This window comes from Adiantum capillus-veneris, chromosome 17 (assembly GCF_014529385.1).
Source record: "Adiantum capillus-veneris isolate H3 chromosome 17, ASM1452938v2, whole genome shotgun sequence".
NCBI classification, from domain to species: Eukaryota; Viridiplantae; Streptophyta; class Polypodiopsida; order Polypodiales; family Pteridaceae; genus Adiantum; species Adiantum capillus-veneris.
The window spans coordinates 87567779-87593454 of record NC_140947.1 but is presented as its reverse complement, the minus strand read 5'-3'; the positions used below and the strand labels follow the sequence as shown (position 1 = coordinate 87593454).

At 44.0% G+C, this 25676-nt stretch overlaps 1 protein-coding gene across 1 annotated transcript in view; it reads left to right on the top strand.

Moving 5' to 3' along the window:
- PIR121 (transcription activator) overlaps positions 1 to 25676 on the top strand; it is a 108654-nt gene that overhangs the window by 20293 nt on the left and 62685 nt on the right. The window contains exons 7-17 of the mRNA XM_086487152.1: positions 1080 to 1172; positions 2715 to 2784; positions 2868 to 2932; positions 3024 to 3219; positions 3302 to 3458; positions 3597 to 3685; positions 23549 to 23761; positions 23874 to 24085; positions 24618 to 24762; positions 24897 to 25065; positions 25153 to 25229. Of these exons, the coding sequence (XP_086343278.1) occupies positions 1080 to 1172; positions 2715 to 2784; positions 2868 to 2932; positions 3024 to 3219; positions 3302 to 3458; positions 3597 to 3685; positions 23549 to 23761; positions 23874 to 24085; positions 24618 to 24762; positions 24897 to 25065; positions 25153 to 25229 (1486 nt within the window). The remainder of the gene's footprint in view (positions 1 to 1079; positions 1173 to 2714; positions 2785 to 2867; positions 2933 to 3023; positions 3220 to 3301; positions 3459 to 3596; positions 3686 to 23548; positions 23762 to 23873; positions 24086 to 24617; positions 24763 to 24896; positions 25066 to 25152; positions 25230 to 25676) is intronic.

The following is a 25676-nucleotide window of genomic DNA, read 5'->3' as shown; positions in this document are numbered from 1 at the left end:
CTGCAACTGACGCTCAGTTGCAAATGTATTATTTAACAATGCTTCTCAAAATACTTGGAGCGCCGCTACCACTGCTGACTTGGGTGGATGGGAAGTGGCCGGGCCTGCAAAGGCCAAAGAGAGGGATGGAGAAAAATATTGCACTCAATCTCCCTCCTCTCCTTCGAGGTCATGACAATTGGGTGTGACAGCCTCCTCTCGGGTCAAAGCAATGCCCTTGGTAGCCTTGTGTGTTTTGAAAGGGAGGTACTTCTTGCAACAATCATCATCGATCTTTTGCAGCGTATGCGGACATCGAGTGGAACCCCCTACTAACTTGCACAAGTGAGTGCTTAGACGGGTGACACTTATGTCTTCGTCATTGGGCAATATTTGCAATGCCATGGACAAATGTATGCCTTTTTCTTCACCCGCTCGTGGAAGCTACAATACTTGTAAACAAGCGTCATGAAGAGCAGGAGTGAGAATAGGGAGTAAAGGTAGTGGAGAGTGTGAGAGTTTCACCTTCTCACAGAACTCCGGTATCTCCCCTGAGATTAGAGAGTGAGGGCACAGCTAGTTTTGTAGCTGTGCCCGTCCATTGTGAGGTACACCTACATCGGCTTATCGAGCCATGTTTGTTCCTGCCTTTTAGGCTGGTTAGAGGCAGGATGACGGTTTCTAGGCCTTTAGGGGGCTAGAGTCTTTGCTTCTGCAAGTTTTAGTCAGGTGCCAGCTCATCATGTGGCATAAATGTGCCCCTACAAGAGGCAGATATGTGCTTGGAAAGGGTTGTGGGTTGCATTCTAACAAGAGACTAAGTTGCAGAAGGCATAACCAGTCAAGTGATTCAGTTCCATGGGTTACCAACTGCCAAATGGTACAGTTGCCTTAGATATTGAGCCACACCTATTTATAGGGCACAAGCCAGTTGTATGTAGGTTAGAATTTTCTGCTTGGGGAGCGCCATCTCTTCATGAGAGCTTCATTGCACCTATGCTGAATTTATAAGAATATCCAATCTTAATACTAGGCTCTTATGAAATCATATATATTTTTTATAGCTAATTGGTATATTTTGTGAATTTAAAACCATGTAGGTCTATTCTGAAGCTTCTGGATATGCTATTACAGCTGGATCATTTAAAAAATGCGAAAGCAAGTATTCCGAATGATTTCTCCTGGTATAAGAGGTTTGTGTTGTAGAAAGTTTTTGTGCTCCCTATCTTTAGCAAATACATTAATTAGCCTTTTGTAGCCACTTTTTATGTTCCTTCAGCAAAATTTAATTCAATTACATACTTCAAGCACATGCCTCTTTATAGCCATTTTCAAGTTTTTACCATGCAATATGTTTGCTCAAGCATCCTTTAAGGTACACTCCTGTCACACTTGTCTCTTATAAAGAAATATATTTCACTCTAAACATTTGAATATAGATCTCTAATATTTAGACTTTTATCACAAGAGTGCACAACAGTAGACCTATTGTCAAGTTCTGCTCTGCCACGAGCAGTACAATTTCATGTGGTAAAATTGGACTAAGAAATTAGGGCCGTGTATGTTTCTCTCTATAGGATCTTACATACTTTAATCAGGCTTCCATATGCGTATACATATGAAATATGATTGCCTAGGAGAAACTTAAGGCTATTTCTTTTCTTGAGTTTCAAGCTCAATTTTCAAGACTGTTTAAGTTACGAAGTTTGCAGTGCTGTAAGATTATTTTGAGCAATTCTTGTATTCTATCAAAACAATAAGAAGTAGAAGGGAACTTGGGGAGCCTCAGGATATTAGCTCCTATTTTGCGAGTGCTTTCAGCTCTGGCAGGAATATTGTAGGCTCTGAAATATAAAGGTGGTGAGTTTTCTCTTTCCTGTTATGGCAAAGGTAAGGTTGCATGATTTAATTTATGATGATTGTGTTCAAACAAGTTATGAATTCCTGCTTTCCAAATTTTTTGACAATGCTTAGGAACTAAGAAAGTGCAATTTTGTCTTGTCTTTGTTTCCGTAAGATTTTGACCTTCTAGAATCATTTCTTCACCCTTTTGTCTTTTATATTGATAGGAATAACTTAAAACAAAATATTAGAAAAACAGTTATTTCAGAATAGAAACTTCTTTTTTAAATAGGTTAATGTGTGCCTCTAGATTGTGTATCTTGTACGTACAAGTGTTTGCCTTTCTTTCTCCTTTCGCCTCGTTATGAAGTTCAGATCATTCAGACCTTATCTTTCACATATTATCCTTTAATTTCATTTTTATGTTGTTGTTTGAAACAAAATATAGAAAGAAATAGATATTTCAGAATAGAAACTTCTTTCTTTAATAGGTTAATGTGTGCCTCTTGATGGTGTATCTTGTACAAGTGTTTGCCTTTCTTTCTCCTTTCGTATTGTTATGAACTTCAGATCTTTCAGACCTTATAAATGTTATCTGTATATGCACTTTTGAGAATGTAGCTTGGATTTGGGGACTTTGGCGTCCTTATAGCTAGATGCTTGCATTTGGAAGTGATGCGGAAGTGCTATGTTCGTATGATTTGTTGCTCAGTTCTTTGGTTTTCTACCGCTGCTTGTTTTATCAAATGAATTCTTAGTGGGGCTCGACAGAATATTACAATGCCTGCCTAGATGTAGTGTGAGGCGAGGTTGTGTACATTTTAATCATGGGTCCAGCTTTAGTGCATGTTTCCTTGGTGTAATTCTTACATCCTTCCGTCTCTTTTATACAGAACCTTCACTCAAGTTAGCACACAGTGGCAGGATACAGATTCTATGAGAGAAGAACTTGATGATTTACAGGTCCTCAATGTCTGCCTTGTATTCAGCATGTTTTGTCTCCCTTGTGGTTTACTGGCTGACTTGATCTTGCTTTGAAATACCAGATATTTTTGAGCACCCGGTGGGCTATTTTATCAAATATACAAGGGGAGCTTTTTCGAGTCAACAAGTATGCTAACATGTTAGTTTTCATGCATGTTACAACACAGTTTTATAAGTTGTTCTAAGCATTGCCTTTGTCGGAATACTTGATCAAGCAGCGTAGAGGATATACTTCAGGTTCTGATCCATTTTTGTGTGGAGTCCTTGGAGTCGGATTCCATACTGCTTTACTCAGAGCGACATGTACTTCTGAGAGTGTTACCAGTGCTTGTTGTTCTTGCAATGTCAACAGAAAAAGATGGTGATGCCATATTTAAAAAAATTAAGGTGGCACGCCTCATCAACATATTCAAGGTAGAAAAATGAATTGCCTGGTTATATTATAGAAAGGTTAAAAGTTTTCTACTGCTTAAATACATTTATTTTTTAATTGCAGAAAGATCCTGTTGTGCCCGCTTTTCCTGATTTGCACCTTGCCCCAGCTAGCATGTTGAAAGAACTCTCAGCCTACTTCCAGAAGTTTTCAGCACAGAGCCGTTTGGTATCTCTTCCATCTCCACACGAGTTAGTTCCACGAGAAGCTGCAGAATATCCTCTCTATAAACTTGCTCTGTTAGTGGTGTTTTTTGAGAATCAGCTCCGTGCTTTGGCTGAGAACTTGTACTGATGTCATGCTGGGGTAGAACATGCGTTTTTTGATTTCGCTTTACACTTAATAAGTTTTACATATCAGAGGCAGTATTGCATTGTCAATCAAATGGCTGCTATCAGGCTTGAGCATGATGAATTTGTACTGCGATTTGCAGCTGCAACAAACCAGGTAATTCTGAAATCAAGCTTGCATTCTCGAATCCTTATTTACCCCCTCATTCTGGGAACATCTTTATTTCTGTCATGGATGTCCTTATGCATTCTAACCATCCTTTTGTTATTATGTGTTCAATGTTTCTATTTTGTTCAGTCTCAGAGACTTAGTTATCCAGATGTCAATCAAATTGTGCGAATAATTGCAGGATAAAGTGGGCAGCGAAGCAATGAAAAAATCAAGTGGTGCCCAATGGCAGTTGAGAGAATATATTCTTAACAATTCTTCTGTTCTTTGCTCTCTATTTCTTTTTCCTACCTAAGCATATGCATGCATATGGATGGAGTCAAAAGTTGAAAATATAAGAGTTGTCATTAACAAAAATCACAAAGGGTAAGTTCTGGCCAAGAGACACTGTTGGCAGTTTTGACAAGCTGCAGTTTGTGTGGAGATGATCTTTCTATATAGATTAGGAAGAAGAAGCCATTTTTAAAAAAGTAACTACATATATTACTAGTGGTAAACCTCCAAGTCATGGAATTTAATGTCACTCTCTTTGCATATCTATGACATGGGGAGGAGAGTTGACAGCTGGAAACAATCAAAGCATAAGGGAGTTCTCCTACTTTACGGGAAAACTGTAGGGGCTGCTGTAGAGAAATCCTAAAAGCGGCCTGACTACACCATGAAAAATTGCAGGATTGCTGTATATTACAAGAAACCAGTGTTTCAGCTGGTCAAAGAAGGCAGGATACTTGAAAAGGCCATAAGGTGCCAAAAAAAGGCAACATCATTGTCCGAAGTGACATACAGGGAAAGGATATGGTGAACATCCATAGCCCATGATCAACGGGCAACCCACCAAGCCTCTGCCTCTGGCAAGTAAGATTCACTGAAGCTGCCGTTGCCTGTGACTATGGTTTCTTACTTGAGATCGAGTCAGGGGTCTTTGAGCTGAATGGGGTCTCTAATGAGAGCGATGCCCCTTTTTCTGGCAGATAAAACACTGGTCAGGCAGCCTTGATTACTCAACCCGTTTCATAATGCATCCGTCACCCAATGTCGGGAGTCTCTTTCGGAAAAGCGGCTTAGCGGACCAAAAATTGAGTGGTAGGATTCCTTGCCGTCCTAGTGGCTACAAAGGAAGAAGTCCTGGGGGACTCAATACAGGACCCAGCGAGATTCCCCATTCGAGGAAGCAAGGAGAGAGAGTCCTCATCGAGTCCCGAGAGTAGACCGAAACTTGCCCATCCTGCCTTCTGTTGCAGTTTAGAGGCTGAGGTTGATAGACATTGCTGGATGCCCTCATGAGCACTTGGATGAGTCTACATAACATGCAGATTTTAGACTACCTCCGTTTGAGTACAGTCTAGATTGCGCTACACTCAAGCTCAGTTGAGCAGAACTGAACAAGATCCTTAGAGCTGACTTATTGAGAGGCATAGCAATGACTTAAGTCAAACCCGCTCTTCCCATGGCACGAGGATGACTGCAAGGGCGACTTTCTCCAGCTCTGTCCAAATGGCTTCATTATCCCCCCAGCTATATGGATACATCATACTCAGCTCTCACATGGTTTACGAATGGCTATTGGGCAAATGCACACCTTATCACAACAAATGAGGATAGAGACAGGCAGATGGGAGGGTATAGAGGTAGAGGATAGGGTATGTCGGTTGTAGGCAGCCTGTAATGTGCAGCAAAAGTGATTGATGGTGAATGCTTAGGATGAGTGCTCAGTGCGTATTCAAGGTTCCTTTTATTTCATGAGAGAATTGTGCAATAGACTGGAGAGAGAAGAGAGAATGATACTGTGAGTGAAGGTTAGGTGCTGAGATGCTGGCTGAAAATGAAAAACGCTAGGCTGTCTGCTGGACAAATAATATTCGTGTAAGGGTGATAGGAGTCCAATAGTATAGGGCTCGCAATGATCCTCCAAGGTGATGAGCTTGAAGAAAGACAATGGCAGGTAACATCAAGGAACCTTTGGTTCTAGTCTTTCATGGTTTCGGTGGCAAGCATTTTCAGGTTAACTCATTTTGCCAGATGCTGTACTTCAAACAGGGATGTCATGTGGCCGTGGGCAAAAATATTCTTGAAAGGTTGCCAAGCCCTTGGAGTGTGCAGTGTAGTGGCTATAAAATTCCACCACTGCATAGCATTATCTATGAGGGAATCCGCGGCTCGAGAATCTTTGATTCTTTTGTGTAGTTCCCCAAAGCATACAAGAACTGGAAGGCTTTCTTTCTATCTTTCACTCCAAAAAAGATGAAAAATTTTATTGTAGATCCACCATCCTTGAAATCTTTTAGTTAATTTGGTGCAAATCCAGGATGTGGAGAGTAGTAGGGAAAACCATAAGGGCTCCAACCATTGTATCCGGGTGGAAGTGGGGGAGGAAGTGGCAACGGCGGTGGTAGAGGTGGTTGCACCGGTTCAAGGTGAGAAGGTTGCACCATGTTCTTGAAGACTCCGCTGATTTGGATGGAAGACTGAGTAGGTTGTTGGTTAGAGGCCCTTGTGCGTTCTGGTGCCGGAGGAGGAGGAACGGCACGAGGCAACAGAGGTGGCAACGTGTAGTTCAGGAACTACTCAAAGCTTTGCACAACCGGGAGATTCTACTGAGGATGCCGAGAGTATGTCGCGGAGTTCAGCGAGGAGGAACTATAAGTACGATCCACCATCCTTGAAATCTTTTAGTTAATTTGGTGCAAATCCAGGATGTGGATAGTAGTAGGGAAAACCGTAAGGGCTCCAACCTTTGTATCCGGGTGGAGGTGGGGGAGGAAGTGGCAACGGCGGTGGTAGAGGTGGTTGCACCATGTTCTTCAAGACTCCGTCGATTTGGATGGAAGACTGAGTAGGTTGTTGGTTAGAGGCCCTTGTGCGTTCTGGTGCCGGAGGAGGAGAAATGGCACGAGGCAACAGAGGTGGCAACGTGTAGTTCAGGAACTACTCAAAGCTTTGCACAACCGGGAGATTCTACTGAGGATGCCGAGAGTATGTCGCGGAGTTCAGCGAGGAGGAACTGTAAGTACTCTATAAAATCCAAAAATGCCATCTTGCTCTATCTATTCTTGGGAGGACCACAATGCACACAACTGAAGCTTTGATACCACTGTAACAAGACGAGGCCATGTGCCACCGGAAAGAACAGATTAACAGATGTTTAGCACTTCAAACCACAGAATAGAAAGAGAGAGAATCCACACGAGACACGGAGTGGCGGAGTTTCACTCCCAGTTTGCAATGGCCCCAAACAATGGCGTCCTTTTTGGTATTTCTTTATATTGCTTCACAAGGTACACTCTGAGGCTCTGATCTGCATCCCCTGCAGATAGACTGCCAGAGAGAGAGCCCACAACACATATTTAAAGGCCCTAGGCCCATCCAAAAGCAATTACATGAAAAGCAGCAAGTTCCAAAAGCATCTGGTCTAAAAGCTAGCGTCCCATGGGCTGACCGTACCATGCTGCCACATCATCATCTTACATCCTTCATTCGACAGGTGTCGACTGCTCTTTGGCTCCGTTTTACTTTTGGCACTCTTAACAGGCGGTTTTGGCTTTTTGGGGTGCTTCAGTCTTTGCAGTCTTAGTTTATGGTCTGATCGCTTGGTCAAGCGCTTCATTTTTGCCTATGATGCTGGGGACATTACTCTTGATGCCTATTGGATTGACTTTGATTGTTTCTAGCCCTCGGAGCCTCATTGTGCTTCACTTTTTGTATCTCTTCTTTTTCGTGGGTTTTCCTTGCTTTGAGGTTTCCCACTTGTAATTTTGATCAGCAAGATTTACAAAAAAAGTGTGCGTGTGTGTGTGTGTGTGTGTGTGAGAGAGAGAGAGAGAGAGAGAGAGAGAGAGAGAGAGAGAGAGAGAGAGAGAGAGAGAGAGAGAGAGAGAGAGAGAGAGAGAGAGAGAGATATGAAATGAAATGAAATGTTATATTAACGTCTTCAAAAGGCCAAAGTGACCTATGAGACCAGAAAGTTAGAATGTGGTGGATCTGATAGAAAGTTAGAATGTGGTGGATCTGATACAAAGTCAAAGTAACACACTAACAACATAACAAAACAAAACAAAAAAATACTATGGGATCCTAGATTGGTCGATGTGAACTAAGCAAAAGAGGCAGCTGGCCGGGATAGCTAAATCACAGGAGATCTAGCATCGGACGCAGGCGGATCTCATCAATCTCCTCCATGATCAGTAGTCTGACCGTGCGTTGTGCATGCCTGGCCAGAGTGCTCCGAATCTTTTGATGAAGCCTCCGTCGATGCTGTGTAGTCCTCCGTAGTCGTGGGCGCCTGGATTTCCCTAGCTCACTTGCTCGGTCCATCAGTGTGCCTCTGGTGTGAGACGAAAGTGAGCTCTGCTGTGGTAGTAGCTCCTGCGGCTGTCCAATGTCTGCTCTAAAGAAATTTGTGATCCGTCTCTGAGACTGTCTAGCCTCTCCACTCATCAGGCTATCTATGTGTCTGCGCAGCTCGAGCAAGAACAAACCCAAGCATCTCTGATCCTCATATCCCATGACTCTGGAGAGTGGTCCAAAACCCTCTCTGAACAAGCAATGGAAGCGGCCTCGTATCTCGTAGTAGACGGGGCAGCGGCATGTGTAGTGCAGCTCTGTCTCAGGCTCCATGTCACACAAGGGGCAAGTCCTGGCCTCTGCTGGTTCTCCGCTGTATCTCCCAGTCTCAATCCGGAGAGAGAGAGAGAGAGAGAGAGAGAGAGAGAGAGAGAGAGAGAGAGAGAGAGAGAGAGAGAGAGAGAGAGAGAGAGAGAGAGAGAGAGAGAGTTGTGCTTTATTTTAGCGTTTAGGCCCCTTGGCTGGTGATTTGTAAGTTGGGTAGGGTTATAATTTTTAATCCTAACCCATTTATGTCTTTAGGCCACTCGATAAGAAACTATAAGTTGGAGATGACGTCTTCTTCCGCTTCTTCTCTTAGGGTTTAGACCCCTCCGCCGGGATCTGTAGGTTGGCTAGATCATTAGGGATTGCCATGCTAGCAACTTGTGATAGAGGGCTGGAATCTGCAATTGACTGCTCCAAAATGCTTATGTTCAGATGTAGACGAGGCTGAAAATGGAAACACTCGTACTGCTGAATACTAATGCTGGCCGATCTGCAAGGAGATGGCGATGAAGTTTTTGATGGGTTGGTACCAGGCAAAAACGTTGTTATGCGCATTTTTGACACTCTTTTTTTTTGTAAATTTGTACATATGGACATGACGCCCGATGTCAAAACGGTGTGTGGATTTCTTTTTGTGGGCTTTTTAGCTTGCTTTAGCAAGCACATGTACATGCACTGCAAGTCGCTTGACTAGCGCCTGCTGGCGGGTTGCCGTAAGTGCCTGTTAGTGAGTTTTTTGAAGCACATGTACATGCAGTGCAAGTCGCTTGACTAGCGCCTGCTGGCGGGTTGCCGTAAGTGCCTGTTAGTGAGTTTTTTGAAGTATGACTTGTATATAACTAAAACTGATGTACAAACATAAAAATATCAGAATTTTGTAGGTCTTAGGTCGTTGTGCCCTCTTTATGCTTTTTGATGTAGTTTTCTATCCTCGACTAGCCTTTCCTATGTGTAGTCGCTTGATGGTAGCTTGCTGTTCGTGCCTATTTTGCACGTGCATAGATTTGAAATTGTGGTCTTCAAAACTTTTGTTGTAGAAAATGCGGATAATTTCTAAGGCTTGAAAGCATCCCTTTTGGAGTTGTGGTTTGGGAAATACAGTCTATTTCCCGTTGGGTACCGAATATGGCAGCCCGCAGGGCCCAGGCAGTTTGGTGTATGGTAAGTTGTGGAAGCTCTCTTGTTCAGTGGTGTGCCTACACTTCAAAATTGTGGTTTTGTAGAATTATTTGGTGAAGGGGGAAGCTCTTTTCCTCAAGTGCATAGGTTGGCGTGTGCTGTAAATCCATGCGAGGTCAGGTGCTTCCTAGTTTCCATGGTGGTCTTTTGGGTGGGCGTGTGCTTGTAAATTCCCAAGGGATCACCTACCTTTGAGTTGTGGTGTTGTGGGAGCTCTTTTGATACGGTTTGTGGTGTTGAATTTGTGTCTTGAGCGCTATTGGGAGACATTTCTATAGAGGTGCCCCTTGTTCATGTTTTCCCAACAGTGTTTTGGTACCCGCCACGAAGGATCTTCTTCAAGTTACCTGCGGTTTACAGGTTTTGGTAGATATGGGAACAAAGTTTCTAGAGTTTCATGGTCATGAGGGTGAAAACGCAGAAAAGTTTATTGAAGATTTGGAGTTCCAATGCTTGCTTGCCGACAAGCAAGATCCTACCGTAGTCTTGAGGATTTTCTTTTTCTTCCTTAAGGATGATGCAAGGACTTGGTTCAGGGAATATGAAGCTCTGGTTGAGCCTCCTCAAGTGATAACATACAATGGAATACGACAAGCTTTTCTTGAGCACTTTCGTAAGGTAGAAGTTCCTTACAAGGTATGGAAATCTATCAAAAATCTTTTTCAAGGTGAAAATCAAATTGTGGAAGCTTATGTGAAGCAATTTAATGAGCTATAAGAGAGATGGCGTGTTGCTTTAGGGGTTGAAAATCCTCCCATGGATTGAAGAAGAACAGGTTTCTTGAAAGTCTCAAAGCTAATCTACGTTTCAAGGTAGAGTTGAAGTAGCCAAGGACATTTGATGAGGCAGTTGAAATGGCAAAGAATAAAGAGTGGAAAATATAGGGCTTAAGATTGATGCTCAGACTATAGGAGATGGGGGTGCCCACAATGCTGATCTGGGGGGACCCTGGCTTTATACAAGATAGTAGGTCATGGCTTTATACAGGATAGTAGTGGGGCAGGTTCACACTCTCGAGGGGACATCTGAGTTGGTTCACTCCACTATTGGGGTGAAACAAGGTTGCCCACTCTCCCCTACTCTTCTTGGTATGCATGTGGATGAGGTTTTAGATTACATAGAGGGAGAGGATGATAGAGGAGCACAACTGGCATGGACGTGGATTCCATTGTTGCTATATGCTGATGCTGATGATATTGTGCTGATTTCCGACTCCCCAGAGGGAATGCAGCATCACTTGGATGCCCTGCACATTTTCGCTCAGGATAGTGGCTTGTCTGTGAACATTGGCAAAACCAAGATCGGGGTGTTTAACACCACACCACAGTGGGTTGGGAGGTCAACATCCACCTTTACCTACGGTCAGGAGACGGTGGAGTATAAAAATGCATACACTTATCTTGGGGTGGTATTTAGTGGCCCAATATTTCCTTGACGAGAGTAACATAGGCTAGACTGACCGGAGCGTATGCACCTTTGGGGAGACTAGAGAGGATGTGTTCACAGGTTTAACTCGAGAAACCTCGAATGAAGCTTTGGCTTTTGATACTCTGGTGACTTCATCTATGCTTTATGGAGTGCAGATAGGGGGGCCTTCTGTATCTTGCACTAAGGGATGGAGATGCATGGAAAGACGGTCGGTCTCTATGATCAGAGTCTACGCTACTTCTTGTCACAGAAGCAACTTTCGGAAAAGCATGTGTGGTGGGCTAACATCTTGTCACAGTTTCATTTCCAGATTGTCCATGTGCAAGGACATAAAAATTTAGTGGTAGATGCATTGTCTCGGAAGCCCCTCGTCTTGGCTATTTCCGTGATCCATCATAGAAGCTTCGAGGATATAGTTGACCAGTACGCCACAGATTCGGACTTTACCGATGTTTTTACTCGAATACAGAATGGGGAGACAATTCCAGGATATTCCATACGGGATGGCTACTTGATGAAGAAAACGATGTTGTGTGTCACACAGCCTTTTAGAGAAAAGGTCATGACAAAGTGCCATTGTCCACCGTTTACGGGTCACCGCAACATCTATACCACCTTGAAGGGGGTAGAGCGTTATTTCTTTTGGCCAAGACTCAAGAAGGATGTGGACGACTTTGGTCGCAGTTGTCTAGTATGCCAAAAGGTCAAGTTTGACAGGCATAAGGCACAAGGATTACTACCAGCCTTTACCCATTCCCACCCGCCTTTGGGAAAGTATTGCAATGGATTTCATCTTTCATCTCCCGAAGATACAGAGTGGGCATGATGGCATTTGGACTGTCATTGACAGATTTAGCAAGCAAGCTCACTTTATTCCCATGAAGAAACAGTCAAGCTGACCATTTAGCGAGACTGTTCATTGCGCAGATATTTTAGTTACATGGCATGCCTCAGACAATAGTCTCTGATAGAGATCCCCAATTCACGAGTTTGTTTTGAAGAGCTATTTGGGAGAACATTGGCACACGGTTACAGTTCTCGTCATCTTTCCACCGGCAAACAGATGGGCAATTATAGATCGCAAATTCAGTTATTTTGGATTTGTTGAAGTCTTACATCTCTGATCAGAAGACTCAATGGGAATTTTTTTTGCCTTTGGTGGAATTTTCCTACAATAACACGGTTCACTCTTCGACGGGGAAAGCGCCATTTGAGATAATTAAAGGTGCTCAGAAGGTTCCTTCTTTTCTCAGCACTAAAGACAAGGATTTTGAAGCCGACCCCAATACTCGAGGGACTTGGACACTGCTTTTGCCAAGGTCCGCGAGACTCTAGAGAAGTCTCAAGTACGACACAAGAAGGCGGCATATCGACATTGACGCGACTTGAAATTAAAGGAAGACGATTGGGTGCTCTTACGTTTTGAAAAGGCACGCCTAAGAAAACGAAAGGGAAAGGAGCGGCTTTTTCCAAAGCTTAGCATGAGGTATTATGGCCCTTCCCAGATTAAAGAAAAGATAAATACGTTTCCTTTCGACTCAAGCTGCCAGATACTTGGAAGATTCACAATGCATTCCATGTGAGTCTCTTGAAACCTTTTAAAGGTGAGGTTCCAGTTGATGGGGAGCTTGATGAGCAACCCGAAGTGGAAGAGAGCAAGGAGATACTCGTTCTTGAACAGATTTTGGCACACAAGGAAAGAAAAGTTAAAGGTAAAGTGATTCGGCGGTTCTTAGTTAAATTCAAGAACTATCCGTCATTAGATGCGAAGTGGATGGAGGAGGACCTAGCAGATACTCCTCAGATTTTGGAACTTTACCTTGAAGCATTTGGTTTAGCTGCGTCTACTCCGAGAGATCTCGCAGATCAACAGGGTTAAATCTGGTGCAGAGGGATTGCACAAGAGGGGAGTCACTTCTCTCCTTTGTCACAGATTACGTGGATTGAATAGAGTCACTGATATCCCTTTGGGTTTCAAGAATATTGTTGTGCTGACAGTATTCTGTTGTACGACTTTATGAAATGGAATTCCCGAAATTGAACATGAATGATTTGTACTCTCTCATGTGACTTGTTTGAGTGCAAGAACTGAAAGACGAAATGACTGCAACATTTTGGTCTTAAAAATCTCTATAGACGTGATCACAATAAGGATCAATTAATTCGACATCAATGAGGTATGGGATGGATCTAGATGCGATTACTAAATACGTTGCTGGCAGTCATGGTCTGAGATTTGGAATGAATTTTTCTGTGATTGATTTATCATGTGCAGCGATGTAACTTTCGTCTTTGTACAAGTGCTAGATGTGTTGTGTCTAGTGCGTCGGTACTTAGAGTCAGTGTCTGCTGAAATGGTTTATGGCCTCTGTTTGTTTTGTAGGCGTAATCGAGGGCGATTACAATTTTTCCAAGAGGGGGGTATGTCACAAATTGATGTCGTGGCAGTTTTGTCCGAACACACACACGCGGACAACAATACGGACCCCCGTGATTTGCGCCGATAGATGACGTGGTAGTTCTGTACGAACGTTGACGTGGCATAACAATACGGAAATTCCGCTTTTTTGCGTTGACAGTTGTACCAAAATTGCAGTTACTGCTTTTCTTTCAGTTTTTGGACCAAGATGCTTTGGAACACTTTGCTTTTGAGTTTATGGATTTTGGGGCTCTGCTTTTAGCATCCCTTTGTAAGAATAAAAGAGCCCAAGGGCCTCACTTCTCAGAGCATCTAGATGCAGAGTCTGAGAGCTGAGGACCCGTGGGAGTTGTACTTTGCTCAAAGATTAATACAAAAAGAAATACCGAAAGGGACGCCAGTCTTTGGGGCCAATCTCTCTTGGCACGAAACTCCACCTGGCCGTGTCGACTCAATAATTGAGAAGTGTTTTAAGTGAATCTCTTTCGTGTCGCGATATAACCTAAACTTGGGGTGTCCAAGTTTGTTACAGACTGTGATTCATGGCGACGTATTTAGCAATCACATTTAGATCCGCACCGGACCTCACTGATGTCGATTTAACTAATCCCATATCGCGATCACGTCCATGGATTCCGTTCTGATCTAAGAGCACGATTCCTGGCAACGTATTTAGCAACCGCATCTAGATCTATCCCCGACCTCACTCCTGTCAGATTGACTAATCCCATATTGCAATCATGTCCATAGATTTCTGCACTCAAGCACTGCCGTGTGTGAGTGATCATTCCATCTGTACTCCTATCGTGTGCGAGTAATCATTTCCTGGGATTCCAATCCATCACTAAGTTCATACTGAACAGAGTGGTCCAATCATTAAGTTCTAGCTGTGTAGCTATCTCATCCCGCAGGACCTCTCATCTCACTCACGACAGTTCCATTGAATCAGTCGTGATTCAATATTCATGATTCGTTAACAAGTTCATTCAGGAGTTGTCATCGCTCCAAAATCATCATCATCTGATTCTCAATCCTGTTATCTGTTCACAAATAGCAGGTTCTTCCATTAGTTTCATTCAAAATTCATGATACTTATCGGGTTCATTCTGGAGATGTCATTGCTCCGAATTCGGCATCCATTATTATCGATTTCACCTGTTATCTGCACACATCTAGCAAGTTCTTTCAGAGAACATTAATCTCATACATAAATCATATTCATCTTTGGATATTCCTATTTCAAAGTTCTTCATTCACACACTTAGTTCATACTGAACACAGTGTTATCTTCTAGTTATCTCATCCGTCCAGAAATCTTGATGCACCTAGATCCCTGTGTAGCCATCTCATCCCGCAGGAACTCTTGATGCGCTTACAACAGTATCTAGTCATCTCATTCATATGGGAATCTTGATGCACTAGAATCATTCAACATGCATCATCATCCATCCATTCAAATTCATCATTCTTATTTTGAGTCGACGGATCCATCCTTGAGCTTCCATCGCTCTCGATCTCACCATCTCATCCTCTATTTTGTCTGCAAAACAGGCAAGGAGATGGCTCACCTCATTGCAAAAGAGTGGATGTCCAGTTCCATGCTTCCCAATCCATACAGATGCAAGTTCCTTGCTCCTATTTCTGGTTATGTGTGACAAACAACCAGATTGTCAATATCCCTTTCAGTGTCCTTTCTTGTATCCGGTTCATCTTCTGGTTAACAGTTCTGTTCCAGCTCTTCCTGCGAGTAAAGCTTCCGCTTTTCTGCGCTCGCTTGTCCTTTCAAATTTCCACCCCATCCTGAGAGGAGACTCAATGGCCTCACGCCATCTTAAGTGAATCTCATCAATTGGATAATCCTTTAAGTGTTTTGCAAATCTCGGGTTTCTGGGGAACTTGATCAATCTTTTCACACATGTGTCAATCTGCAGTTGACGCTTGTACTTCACTCTAGCAAACTTCTCTGCCGAAAAATTTGCCCAAATCTTTATTCTTTTCTTCAGCTCACGCGCCGGATTTCAACTTTTCTCTGCCTTTTCGTTGAGAGGTGTTATCTCTATCAGATTCTCCGCGAGAGCCATGTGTAATCTGGGATTCTTTTTGGCTTATGCCCTGTAAGACAGAGCGATGAAGATGGGAGCGCGCTTGATGCGCTATGAAGTAAGGGTGGGAGTGGCTAGTAAGTCCGATGTCGGGAAATGAAAATTCTTCAATAACAATTTCCAAAGTGCCCAAGTGCCTTGTCTGCTCTTTGATAGGACCGGTATGCTTTGAGAAAAGCACATGCTTGATGCTTTGATACCACTGTCACAAGCTTGGGCATCCCAAGTCAAAAATCCGACAGGACACACGAGAGGATCACTTAAAATACTTCACAACTTTAAAAACTTGAGTCGACACGGCCCGGCGTAGTTCCGTGCCTAGAGGTATTACCCCCAAAACCTGGCGCCCCTTTCGGTATTTCTTTATTATATTAATGCTTGAACAAAGTACAACTCCCGAAGGGGTCCTTTGCTCTCAGACTCTGCGTCTAGATCCTTTGAAGAGTGAGGCCCCAAGGGCCTTTTTATTCTTACAAGGGATGCCAAAAGCAGAACCCCAATAGCAGTTAAACTTAAAAGCAATTGGTTCCTAAAGCAATGATCCCAATAGCAACTTATTTCCAAAAGCAATTGGCTCCAAAAGTTGCCAGAAAAAGCATCAGCGCAAAAAACGGAATTTTCGTACAGTTCTTCTACGTCAGCATGCTGCCAACGCGATTTACAGAGGTCCGTACTGCCACGTAAGCAGCTTGTCAGCGCGATATGCGGGCAGTCCGTCCAGTCAGCGTCCGTTCACTTCTGCTGCGTCATCAACTGTACCGCGTGTGGTCATGCCACGTCACCATTTTGTGACATCACATCTTCACAGCAGCTCGAGATGGAGACTGGTAGATTCAAAGGAGTACCAGCGGAGGCTAGGACATGTCAGTTATGTGATATGGAGCGAGAGACAGAGCTGCATTACATGTGCCATTGTCCAGTGTACTATGAGTTACAGGGCCGGCCATTTTCAATGTCTTTTCAGAGAGCATTTTGGACTATTGTCTAGAGTTTATGAGATACCAGGATCAGAGATGCCTTGATTTCTATCTTTTAGAGCTGCGCAAACAGAGAGAGGGTGTACTGAGGGGGTCATGTAGAGAGAGACAGTCCTAGAGACAAATCACAGACTTCTTCACACTAGCTACTATGCAGCCAAAAGAGCAGCCACCACGACAAATTTTAGAGTCCACCCGTACTAGAGGTACATTGATTGACTGAGCCCTTGAGCTCTCGAGATCCAGATGCCTACGACTACGAGGGCCATCATGACATCGACATAGATTACAACAGAAGATCAAGACCGCTTTACTATAGCACGACGATGATGATGCTTCTACCCTCCTGATCCCTCATGAGATTGTATCTTTGTTTTGCTAGAGAGCTCCTAGTCACCCCCTCATAGAGCCTTATAGTTCTATTTTAGCTTTGTTTGCCTTCAATTTCTCTTAGTTTCTTCCGGACACTTTATCAAATCCCCCTGAGTTTCAACTTTTTGTGTTTTATAGGTCATTTTGGCCTTTTGAAGACTTTTAACATTTCATTTCATTTCATCTCTCTCTCTCTCTCTCTCTCTCTCTCTCTCTCTCTCGGGATAGTTTCCTACGACGTAAAACTCTCTTCTTCTCGGGTGTGTGTGTGTGTGTGTGTGTGCGCTAATAAAAAGAGGAAAATGGTATAACCTTTCTATCACCCAAGTGTGATAGATTGGTTATGCCATTTCCCTCTTGAATAACAGGTCTTGAGTTCAACTCCTCGTCGGCTAGATCTTTAAGGTCTCTTCGGATAGTTTCCTAGACGTTAAAACTCTCTTCTTCTTCTCTCTCTCGCTCTCTCTCGCTCTCTCTCTCTCTCTCTCTCTCTCTCTCTCCAGTACCTTTTTTAATTTTTGGTACTCAGACATTGTATCAAAATCACCGCGTTGTAACTTTTTGGTCTCATAGGTCATTTTGGCCTTTTTGAAGACGTTAATATAACATTTCATTTCATTTCATTTCTCTCTCTCTCTCTCTCTCTCTCTCTCTCTCTCTCTCTCTCTCTCTCTCTATCTATGACTCTTTCTATGAGATTACTATATTTATCTACATACATAGATAAATCATTCTCCATAGGAGATTTCTGTCTCTTCGCTTAGATCAATCCATCTTTGTTGAGGGATCTCTCTCTCTCTCTCTCTCATGGGTCTCTCACTGTTTTTAGGGTTTTGCCACCTCTTCTTTGCTATTTTTTGGGTTTCGAAATTGCCTTTTGGCTGTTTTTAGGGTTTCGTCATTGTTTTTTTTGCTCTTTTTAGGGTTTTGAAACTGTTTTTTAGGGTTTCGTCATCGTTTCTTGCCGTTTTTTAGGGTTTTGCCACTATTTTTTACTGGTTTTAAGGGTTTCAAATCTGTGTTTTGCTGTTTTTTAAGGTTTCACAAGTGTTTCTTGCTGATTTTTAGGGTTTCTTATATTTTTTGCTGTTTTAGACTCTCTCTCTCTCTCTCTCTCTCTCTCTCTCTCTCTCTCAATCATGGGAAGCGTCGAAGAAGTGCCAACGGCTTCCCCCACGTGTAAGAAGACGCATCCCTCGCCAGCCGCACACAAAGCCTCTTTCATGCGGACAGGGAAAAGGATGTAGAAGGAAATGAGAGAATGGAGAAACGGAGTTGAAGAGTGGAGGAAGGAGAGGAGCACTATTCTTCAAAGATGGACCGAAGAAAGAGATGGCATGTGTAGGAGGATCACTTCGCTCGAGGAGAAAGTGGTCATCCAAGATTCCATCATCCGAAATCTACAAGCAAAAACTGGGCAGCTCGAAGAACGCGAAATTCAGCCATCCATGATGGAAGAATTGAATACCATGAGAGAAGAAATACGGGTTATCAAGGAAGGTGAGGAGAAGAAGTCATGGGCTGCAGTCATATCCGCAACACAAAAGAAAGTAGAGGAGGCCGAAAAATGGATTGAGCTTGCCAAGAAAGAGAAAGTTAAGGAAGCTCCTTGTACACCCACTCTTATTAACATGACCCTCGAAGAGGAAGAAAGGAGGAGGATGCGGGCTCTACATGTGAGGGTAACCGGTCTCAAGGACATAAACAATGTGGAAAAAGAGGTCACAAGCCTCACATCCATGATGGGGGTGGACTAGCCTTCACACACAAAGGCATGGAGAGTGGGCAAGAAGAGTGATGGCTCGGGAGAATCTTCAAAAGGGAGAGCTCTCATACTACGCTTCCCCTCCTTGGAAGAGAAGATGGAATTCTTGAGAAAGGCCTACTCTGAAGAAGACAGGTATTTTTCTCGGTGATCTCACTCTCTCACAGCTTGCGCATATGAGAGAGGTAATGCCAGAGATTACGGCGGCAAGGGAGAAGGGAAAGATGGCCTTTTACAGAGATGATCGGGTGGTGATTGTAGAGCGGTGCACCGTGCTCTACATGACGGTGTCAGATCTATGGGACCACACTGAAGATGGCTACTTGGAATTGTAATGGAACTATGAGGTTGGACGGTGGTGCCTTTGAGGACATTTTCAGAGACAGGGACATTGTTTTCTTCTCAGAGACGCTTAGGCCCACGGACAGCTTATGCCACATGTGGTGGGATACAGATGGGAGACAGCCCACAGGACAATCGCGAGATCTGAGCATGGGAGTAGAGGTTCAGGAGGAGTAGGAGTGCTATTTAGGGAGGAGTTACAGCCACTACTACATATTGTACGGAGAGATGATCATGCTAGATACATGTGGGTGAGGTTCAGAGCTGACACAAGCCGATTTCTATACACTGCCATATGTTACTTCCCCCCCAGTACGTTAGTATATGCTGCATCCAGAGGACAGTCGCTTTTCTCTATACTAGATGATGATATATGGGAGTTTTCTAGGGATGGTGATATCATCCTCCTAGGGGACTTCAAGACATTATCATTCCAGGGGACTTCAATGCTAGGACTGCCCACCACCAGATAGTATTTTATGATACTTCAGAGGAGATGTTGGGAGAGCTAGATGTTGTAGAGACGGGCATGTCCAGACTATCACAGGATGTGGAACATATTGAGTATGGACGACACTTGATAGACATAAGAATTGCACATTGACTGGCCATCTTGAATGGCCTACAGAGATTCCCCGCTACGGGGGGTTTTACATGCTTTTTACACAGACATGGAGCCAGCACAGTGGATTGTGTCATGGCACAGCCGAGTGTCATCTCTAGTATCCAGGACCTCACGGTTGGACTCAGACCCGTTGGGGTGGCAGTGGATCATGCCCTTCTGTCGATGACCATCTCTTTTCAGTTTAACGTAGGACACAGTCCACGAGCAACAGCACCTACTCGCTACACCTTCACACAGGGGACGGATTCTGTATATATAGATGGGATCTACAGACGGTTGTGCATTGAGGAGCCAGGGCGACCTCTGGAGGAGCTTACTACTATACTGACACAAACATTACATGATGTAGCAGTAGAGGTATACCCACACACTCAGCCTGAGCAGAGACGCCGTTCTGGGAGCATGCCACAGAACAGTTGGTATGATGTGGAATGCCGCGAGACTAGAGCCAGACTTCAGAGGGAGGTTCTTTTGGGGGACATCACTCACAGACAATCACAGATTGACTTCCGACGCTTAGTGCGGCGGAAGAAGAGGGCATTTTTGGCTCGACTAGAGCAGGATCTATACCAGCTATTCTTGACTCAGGACTCACGTGAGGCATGGAGGCTCTTTCATGAGCACTCTTCCCCCCTTGCCATTACGTCTACAGAGGCCTGGGGCCAGTACACATCATCTTTGTATACAGTTCCTGGACAGAGGCCCCTTCCCAACCCTCCCGATCCATGCCCACACGTAGGATGAGGACTAGGAGAGCATATGATCATGATGGCTTAGTGGCTGAGCATTTCATGCATGCCAGAGATCTACTAGTAGAGCTTCTAGCAGGTATGTTTAACCGTGCCATGTGTGAAGGTTTGCCTGACACTTGGAGCCTATCTACTATTGTACCTATCTTCAAGTCGGGAGACCCTATGGAGCCTGGGAATTATCGCACTATCATGATTGGACACACATTGGCACGGTTGTACGCATCCATTCTTGAGCAACAGCTCAGTAGATGGGCAGAGAGGGAGAGGATACGTGCAGTCGGGCAGGCAGGGTTCAGGAGAGGCTTTTCTACTCTTGACGATATCTTGACACTCAGAGCCATCATTGAGGAGGGCATGTCACATGGGAGACGGATCTATTGTAGCTTTGTGGACTTTTGCAAAGCATTTGACACAGTACCCAGAGCTAGATTGATGCGCAGACTACAGGAGATAGCAGAGCTAGCGGCCCCCCCACTAGTGGTTGAGGCGATTACCAGATCAGTCTCCTTCATACACCGCATGTGGGAACTTCCCAGAGACAGATATGCCCGCCTTGCACTTGAGTCCTCTCGACAGTTAGCCATGCATGGAGATAAAGCATGCTGGTATGGGGAGATGACATCATGGTTTCAGGCGCATTGGTTTAGCATAGACAGGTTGCCACCCTTCCAGTACTCACCGGATGCACCATCTCTGACTCTTGCACAATTCGAGATCATCAGGCTCATTCGCTAGGACTTGACTCAGCTAGACACCAGGAGGACATGGAAACAGCCAGCACAGGAGCTGGGCACAAAGATGGATTTCTACAGAGAGCATCTTCTCCAGCTTACGGAGGACGGTTTTGTGACGAGACCCAGATACACGGACACCCACCTGTCTCATGGGATACGATGTGCTATTGGCCAGATATGCACATCTTCACACCAGCTGCGGATGGAGACTAGGAGATACAGCGGAGTACCAGCAGAGGCTAGGACACGCCCCTTGTGTGACATGGAGCTTGAGACAGAGTTGCACTACACATGCCGCTGCCCCGTCTACCACGAGATACTAGGCCGCTTCCATTGCTTGTTTAGAGAAGGTTTTGGACCACTCTCTAGAGTCATGGGGTACGAGGATCAGAGATGCTTGGGTTTGTTCCTGCTCGAGCTGTGCAGACACAGAGATAGCTTGATGAGAGGAGAGGCTAGCCAGTCTCAGAGACAGATCACAGATTTCTTCAGAGCAGACACTGGGAGCCGGAGGAGCTACTCCCACAGCAGAGGAGCTGGGGAGATCCAGACGCCCACGACTGCGGAAGACTACACATCATCGACGGAGGCTGCATTAGAAGATTCGGATCACTTTGGCCAGACATGCACGACGCCCGATCAGACTACTGACCATGGAGGAGATTGATGAGACCTGCCAGTGACCGATGCTGGATCTCTTGTGATTTAGCTATTTAGCTATCCCAGCCAGCTGCGTACTTTGCTTAGCTCACATCGAGCAGCTTAGGATTCCATAGTATTTTTGTTTTGTTATGTTCCACATTGTAACTTTCTGATCTCATAGGTTACTGACCTTTTGAAGACGTTAATATAACATTTCATTTCATTTTCTCTCTCTCTAGTGGACATACATAGACACAGAGAGACTTCTTGCACCTGTAGCAGCAGGCAAACAGTCACAGCTTAGAGATTTCTTCGAGAAGATCACAACCCTACTGCCACTCATCACACTGACACAGAGAGGGGTCTACCCTGCAGCAGGCTGACATGGTCAGAGCTAGGAGACGCCCCCGAGCTCGAGGATATTCGAGACTCCATTGCATGCAGATCGAGGAGATGAGACTCGTCACCACCAAGCACCCTGGGAGAGATTTTCTCTGATGCTGGCAGACCCAGCCGCGATCATATGTGCAGCCCTTGATGGTTTGACCACACCGACCCATGTACTAGATCTTACACCCCCAGTTTGACATAGGATGGGGGTAATCAGCCTGATGCACTTCATGATTGTACTTCCCTGAGCATATAGATGTGCACCCATACCCCTAGAGATAAATCTCCACACCCCCTCGTATATCATGTATCTTGTATCCTAGCTTCCCATGGATCACCCCTCCCCCCTTACCAAATGACGCGCACATGTATATTTGATTTGTCTCATAGACCAACTTTGGACTATAGTCGACATAAAAAGATCTTTCTCTACTTTGCCTAGCTCACATCGAGCAGCTTAGGATTCCATAGTATTTTTATCTTGTTATGTTGTTATTTTGTTACTCTGACTTTGTATCAGATCCACCACATTTTAACTTTCTGGTCTCATAGGTCACTTTGGCCTTTTGAAGACGTTAATATAACATTTCATTTCTCTCTCTTCACTCTGATCAAGAAGATTAAGAATTCACCATCATTGCAAAGGAACCGTCAATAACACAAGGTGGCATCTACTGATGCACATTGAACTTCTAGGTACTTCAATTGAGAGTTAAATTGAATGGTCACTTCAGTGATACAAGGTTTCAGTGCATAAAACTAGGAGGAGGAGTAGGGACAGTAGTAAGGGCACTAGGGATTAGAGTAGTTAGAAAGCACAAGTAGCAAGTGTATGGAGCCATAGAATGCTGCACACTGATGGCCGACTTATGTCCAAAACAACCTCCTATCTTCTGTACATTTGCTGCCACAGACCAGCACTAACCTCCCCATCTCTTGTGATTGAGCCATTATTGGCATTGTATCTGCTTATAACCTCAGCAGGTACTCCACCATTATGCTTCAGCTCATCTGTGTTTGTCAGGCACCTTCTCAACAACAATATTGCTTGCTATAAGGGTTAGACCAATCATAGAACTTGAGACCAAGCAGCCACAGCCTCAAGATCGTCCTATAGTCAGCCCTAGATTAGCCTCAGATTTCCATTTTGTTGTGGTGTGTGAATCAAAGTGAGTCTGCTATATGACTTTAAAGTTGCATACGGTTCATAATGGGTGAGACAATACCCCCTTATCTCCTAGAGTTGCTGCGTTTCATTTAAACAAACCTTAATCTGTTTCACACTCACTTACCCACAATCCTGTTTTCCTCTCCCAAATACTGCTGCCAGCACAAATAGTTGCTGATCACAACCGACATAGGAGGTGCCACTTCCATCCAAATGGGGTGGGCAATCAGATGGAAGTTTCCTTATAACTTATGTTTCAAGCAGATAGCAAGGTGTTTTTTTTAGTGTAGTATGTATTCATTGTGCTGCTACATTTGATCTTAACACCTGCTGTGGTGAATCTTGCAGCTTCAGCTTTTGAAACTGGCGACTGTTGTTGATGATATAGTAAGCAAGGACATCAAGGATAATATGTTCAACATGATTGTGGAAGGGTTTCAGCTTTTGAATAAATGGACAGGGCGTGTCTGGGAGCAATGTTCCTGGAAGTTTTCCAGACCCTGCAAAGATGCATCTCCTTTTGATGGAGAACAGTCAACAGTAGTGTCCGATTATGAGAAGGTTAGACCTCCCTTCATGTGGTGTGGGCCTCTTCATCAAGGCTTTAGGGGTGTTTGCATTACATGAAACGGATACCTAATGATTGATTCTGAAGGCTTGAAATAAATATTAGGTAGTTCGATGTAACTATACTCAAGAAGAGCGCAAAGCAATGGTGGAGCTTTCAAGCTACATAAAAGGTGTTGGAAGCATGATGGAGAAAGTAGATACACTGGTATCAGATAGTGTCTGGGAGTCTATACATGGTCAGGTTCAGGAGTTTGTGCAGAACAAGTTATCTGGCATCCAACGAACTTCCTTGAGGAAAAGAAAGGATCTTGTGCGGTATGTTTTCCTTCTGGAATGGCATGTTTCTAGTGATTAAATTACTCCAAAAAACATGGCTCTTGAGGTCAGAGTGAGTGAGTGTAGGATCTGAATGTACTGAAGGAAAGGAGCTTAGAGAAGTGTTGAAAGAGACTTCAGTATTTTTTCACTTAGTAAACTTCTTCTTCTTTGATGATGAATAAATGCATGGCTGTGGCCCGAGCTTGATGTTCGCCCTAATCATGACTAATTACAGATGAAAGACCCAACACATTGTCCCTGATAATTTAGATCAGATAACATATATGCCTTTGAGAACTTAGTTTGTTTTGCACTGCTGAAATGGTTGGTTATATGCATGCATCACGTATTGTGTAATCAGGTGCAGTAACAGAAAGAAACAGTATGTTATTTCTGATAATGGAGAAGTTTGGTGTCCCCTTTGTAGAATGGGCCATGTTTTACTGTTGTTGCAATCCTTAAGAGTGCGTAGCAAGGGGGCTTGGGTGGATTACAGAATTGTCTTCAAGGAATGAAAGTTGATATGCAGGATAATTACGGACATGCAAACAATTGCAGCAGACTTCATGGGAAATGCCACAAAGATGGGTTTTGATTTCAAATCAAGCAGAAGACAAGCTGAGGAAAACTCTGTTTTTTTTCATCCTCGGCCTGTTGCTCCCACAGCTGCTCAGGTTTGTAGCTTCTCCCCCTTCTAAGACCGTTGCTTTTTCTCCGTTTCTTCGCTCTGGTAGGAGAAAAAGTGCTGGTACACTTTGTATATTGTTGAGCATATGGGTGGCATTTGAATGGTTTCCTTTTTATGCAGCTGCATTGCTTGCAGTTTCTTATACATGAGCTTGTCTCGGGAAGTGCCCCCAGAAAAGCAGCTGGTTTCTTTGGAAGTAATGATCCTGAGGTTCCCCAGCAGGACCTTCGTCAGTTAGAAAGCTTCTTCAATAGATTAGCATTTCTCCCTCACATTTTGGATTATAAAGGTATCTGTGTTTGAGATTTTCAGAAACGCCAGCTGTCTTAGCCTTGGTCAACTGGTTTACAACGAGCTGTTTTGCTTGCCTTCCCAGTAACTCTTGCACATGTAACTGACCTTGGTTTCTTATGGTTCCGAGAGTTTTATTTGGAGACCTCCCGAGTTATTCAGGTAAGCTGCTTCCTTTTGTACTAATATATGGATCCTGATATTCATATAGTTTATCATTGGACCAGTGTACTATTTTAGATCGTATTGGGAGTTTGGCCAGCTGTCTTGCATCTTTGTCTCAACCTGACTGCTCGATAATAAAGCCTGCAACAACTGGTGTCATTGTATACTCTAGTACAGCCGCTCTGTTGCATAAATGGTCTCCCAAATACGATCTCATAGTTGGATTTTCTTTCCAAAAGCCACTATTGCAAAGGTGTGTTGGTAGTCAATACCACAGGTATTAACCACAACTCCTTCTAGCAATCCCATAGATCTTTCAATATGCCCATTAGCAAGCTGAAGTTTCATTCGTGTTTTTCTTATAGCTGGTTTGCCCGAGGATTCTCATACTTTCTTGGTGGCTATGGGCATTCCTACTCCAGTGTCTAGTATAGCAAGAGATGT